General features: G+C 12.1%; 1 protein-coding gene and 1 non-coding gene across 2 annotated transcripts; one reads left to right on the plus strand and one right to left on the minus strand.

Moving 5' to 3' along the window:
• Positions 1-471: 471 nt before the first annotated feature.
• On the minus strand, positions 472-556 carry PRSY57_1108300. Its single transcript, XR_002204068.1, has one exon. It is a non-coding gene; the product is annotated as a small nucleolar RNA snoR12 (small nucleolar RNA).
• Positions 557-2,340: 1,784 nt separating this feature from the next.
• On the plus strand, positions 2,341-3,021 carry PRSY57_1108400 (60S ribosomal protein L36, putative; the record flags this gene model as incomplete). The annotated part of the gene is made up of 2 exons (XM_020114928.1): positions 2,341-2,383; positions 2,726-3,021. 2 exons carry the CDS (start codon positions 2,341-2,343, stop codon positions 3,019-3,021), a joined length of 339 nt encoding a protein of 112 aa, XP_019970297.1.
• Positions 3,022-3,317: the final 296 nt, after the last annotated feature.

The following is a 3,317-nucleotide window of genomic DNA, read 5'->3' on the forward strand; positions in this document are numbered from 1 at the left end:
ATATATATATATTTTTTTAATTTATTAATATATTTTTTTTTTTTTTTTTTTTTTTTTTTTGGCTAGCTATATACGAATTGTTTTTATTATTATGTTATTCCTTAATATATTAAAATAATAGGAACATTCATATTAAAGAAATAATGAATATTTTAAAAAGGGAAAAAAGTAACACACAAATATTTATATATATATATATATTATATATATGTTTACATTCAACGTATAAATAATACAAAGATAATTAAAAAGAAGATTAATATATATATATATATATATTCCTATATTTTAGAAAAATAAAATTTGAACTATTAAATTGCCTTATGGTGTTCTTTTAATGTATTGTTTAGTAATTTAACTACTCTTTATATTTTTCATTTTAAATATATAAATAATATATATATATATATATATATATATATATATATATATATATATATATATATATTATAAAATTCTTATTAAATTTTATTTTCTCAGTTTTCAAAAATTTCATCAAATAAATTTTTATCAGACATATGCTTGTCAAATAATTTATACAAAATCATCACAGAAAATAAAAAGTAATAATAAGGTATAATTTATTATACTTATAAAAGGATCACATTATATATATATATATATATATATATAACATAATACTTACTATTTTAGGAAGGAATAATAAAAAGAAAAAGGTTGACGAAATTATGAGAAATGATAATACATAATAAATAACACCTTTTTTTATATTTATATTATAATATATTTATTTTATATTGAATAATAATCTTATTTATAATAATTTTTAGGGGTTCTATTATTCTCTTTAATTTTTATATTTTTCCAAATTTGAAAAATAATACATTTTTGTATGATGCTTTTTTATTATATTTACTTTTTAAATTAATTCTTCTTTTTAAAAATTAATATATTATTTATGTGAAAAAAAAAAAAATAATAATAAAAATAAAACTAAAACTAAAAAAAATATATACTTATATAAACCTTAAAAATTAAAGAAATTCAACTATATAATATAATATATAATATAATTTATAATATATATATTTTATTATATATAATTATTACATTTTCATATATAATATATTTATTTATCTAAACAAAAAACAAAGATATTTTTTTATAAATATAATCATCTTTTTTAGTAAGTACTTATAAATATTATATTATGCATATAAACATATTAAAGGGATTTTTATATATATAATATTTATTAATTATTAAATTAAAATAAAAAGAAAATATTCTAAAAAATAGTAATAAAATTTTATTTTTATACTTTAAAAAATATATAAATTTAAATAATTATGTTAAATATGTAACTTAATATGTTTATTATATTTTTTACCAAATATTAATAATATACTATATCTTTTTTTTTCACCACAATATATGTATCTCTCAAAAAAAAAAAAAAAAAATATATATATATATAATATATATAAAATAAATATAGTAATAACCACTGTTAACACTAATAAGGGAAAAAAAAATATAAAAATGAATAATAAAATTATATATATATATAATATAATATATATTATATTATATATTATATATATATATATATATATATATATATATTTATATATTATAATAAAGGATACTTTAATATTATTATATGATATTAAGCAGCAAAAAAGAATTTTCTTATAATAATATAAAATATTTGTTTTTTATATAATACATCTATATATTATATATATATATATATATATATATATATATATATATATATATATATATGTAATCATTTATATATTATTTTTATTTACCAAGGGTAAAAAGAAAAAAATAAATAAAAATAGTTATATATATTATATATATATATATATATATAATATATTTTATTATAAGGCAAAAAAAAAAAAAAAAAATAACACGTATTAAAAAAAAATTATCTTAATAAAAATTAAGAACATAATGAAAACTAATATAAAATAAAATATTATATGTATAAATAAAATACTATATATATATATATAATATGTATATAAATATTTTTATATATAATAATATGTACTCATAATATTTGGTAAAAAATAAAAATTGTGGAACGATTTTATATTTTATATTTTATTTTATTTTTTTTTTTTTCTCATTTTTTATTTGTTAATAAATAAAAAAAAAAAGAAAGAAGGAAATATTTTTAAAAAATAAAAATTTTTTATTTTCTAAAGTTTTCCATAAAATATAATTTTATAATATATATATATATATATATATATATATATTTGTTAATTTGTAAAATAAAAATTTAAACGTTTTTAAATTTTTGAGAAAAGTTTTTTTTTTTTTTTTTTTATAATAATTATCATTATTTTATAATATATAAAAATGGGAAGGAAATCAACCATTAAGCCAGCCACAGGAATAGCAGGTAAATATATATTTAAAGAATTGAGAAAAAGAGTAAAAAAAAAAAAAAAGAATGAAAATTTATAAGTTTATATATATATTATATATATAATATATTAATAACAATATGTATATTTTATATGTTGTTTTACATGATAGTATTTTTTTTTAAATATATAACATTATATATATATATAACATTATATATATATATATATATATATATATATATATATATTATTTTTGTGAATATACCTATATGTTATGAAAAAAAACCTTACAAATTTATTTTTTATTTTATTTTTATTTTATTTTTATTTTATTTATTATATTTTTTTTCTTTCCTTTTGCTGCCACTTCATAGTTGGATTTAATAGTGGACATGTTGTAACAAAGAGAAATTTAAAATTACATAAGAAAAAGAAACCATTTTCTAAAAGAAAAGAATTGATAAAAGATGTAGTTAGAGAAATTACTGGATTTAGTCCATATGAAAAAAGAATAATTGAATTGATAAAAATAGGTACATCTGCTTCTACTAAAAGAAGTTTAAAATACGCTAAAAAAAAGTTAGGAACCCATAAAAGAGGAAAAGCTAAGAGAGAAGAAATTCAAAAGGTCGTTATTTTACAAAGAAGAAAAGCTGCTGAAAAACATTAAAACAAAAAAGAAAAACAATTAGATAAAGAAGAAAATATGTCAAATTTTTAATTTTTTATATCCAGATAATTTGTATATTAATTTTATATTCATTATGTTATATATATAAAACATTGTATTTATAATAAAATATATTTTTATTAACTGTATATATTGATATAGATAGATATAGATTTTTTTTATAATTTATTATTATTTTCATATATGAAATTTTTTTTTTTTTTTTATTAACATTTTAAAATTAATATATATTTATATTAAAAAAAAAAAAAAAAAATATATATATATATATATAT

Source organism: Plasmodium reichenowi, chromosome 11, assembly GCF_001601855.1.
Source record: "Plasmodium reichenowi strain SY57 chromosome 11, whole genome shotgun sequence".
Taxonomy (NCBI): Eukaryota; Apicomplexa; class Aconoidasida; order Haemosporida; family Plasmodiidae; genus Plasmodium; species Plasmodium reichenowi.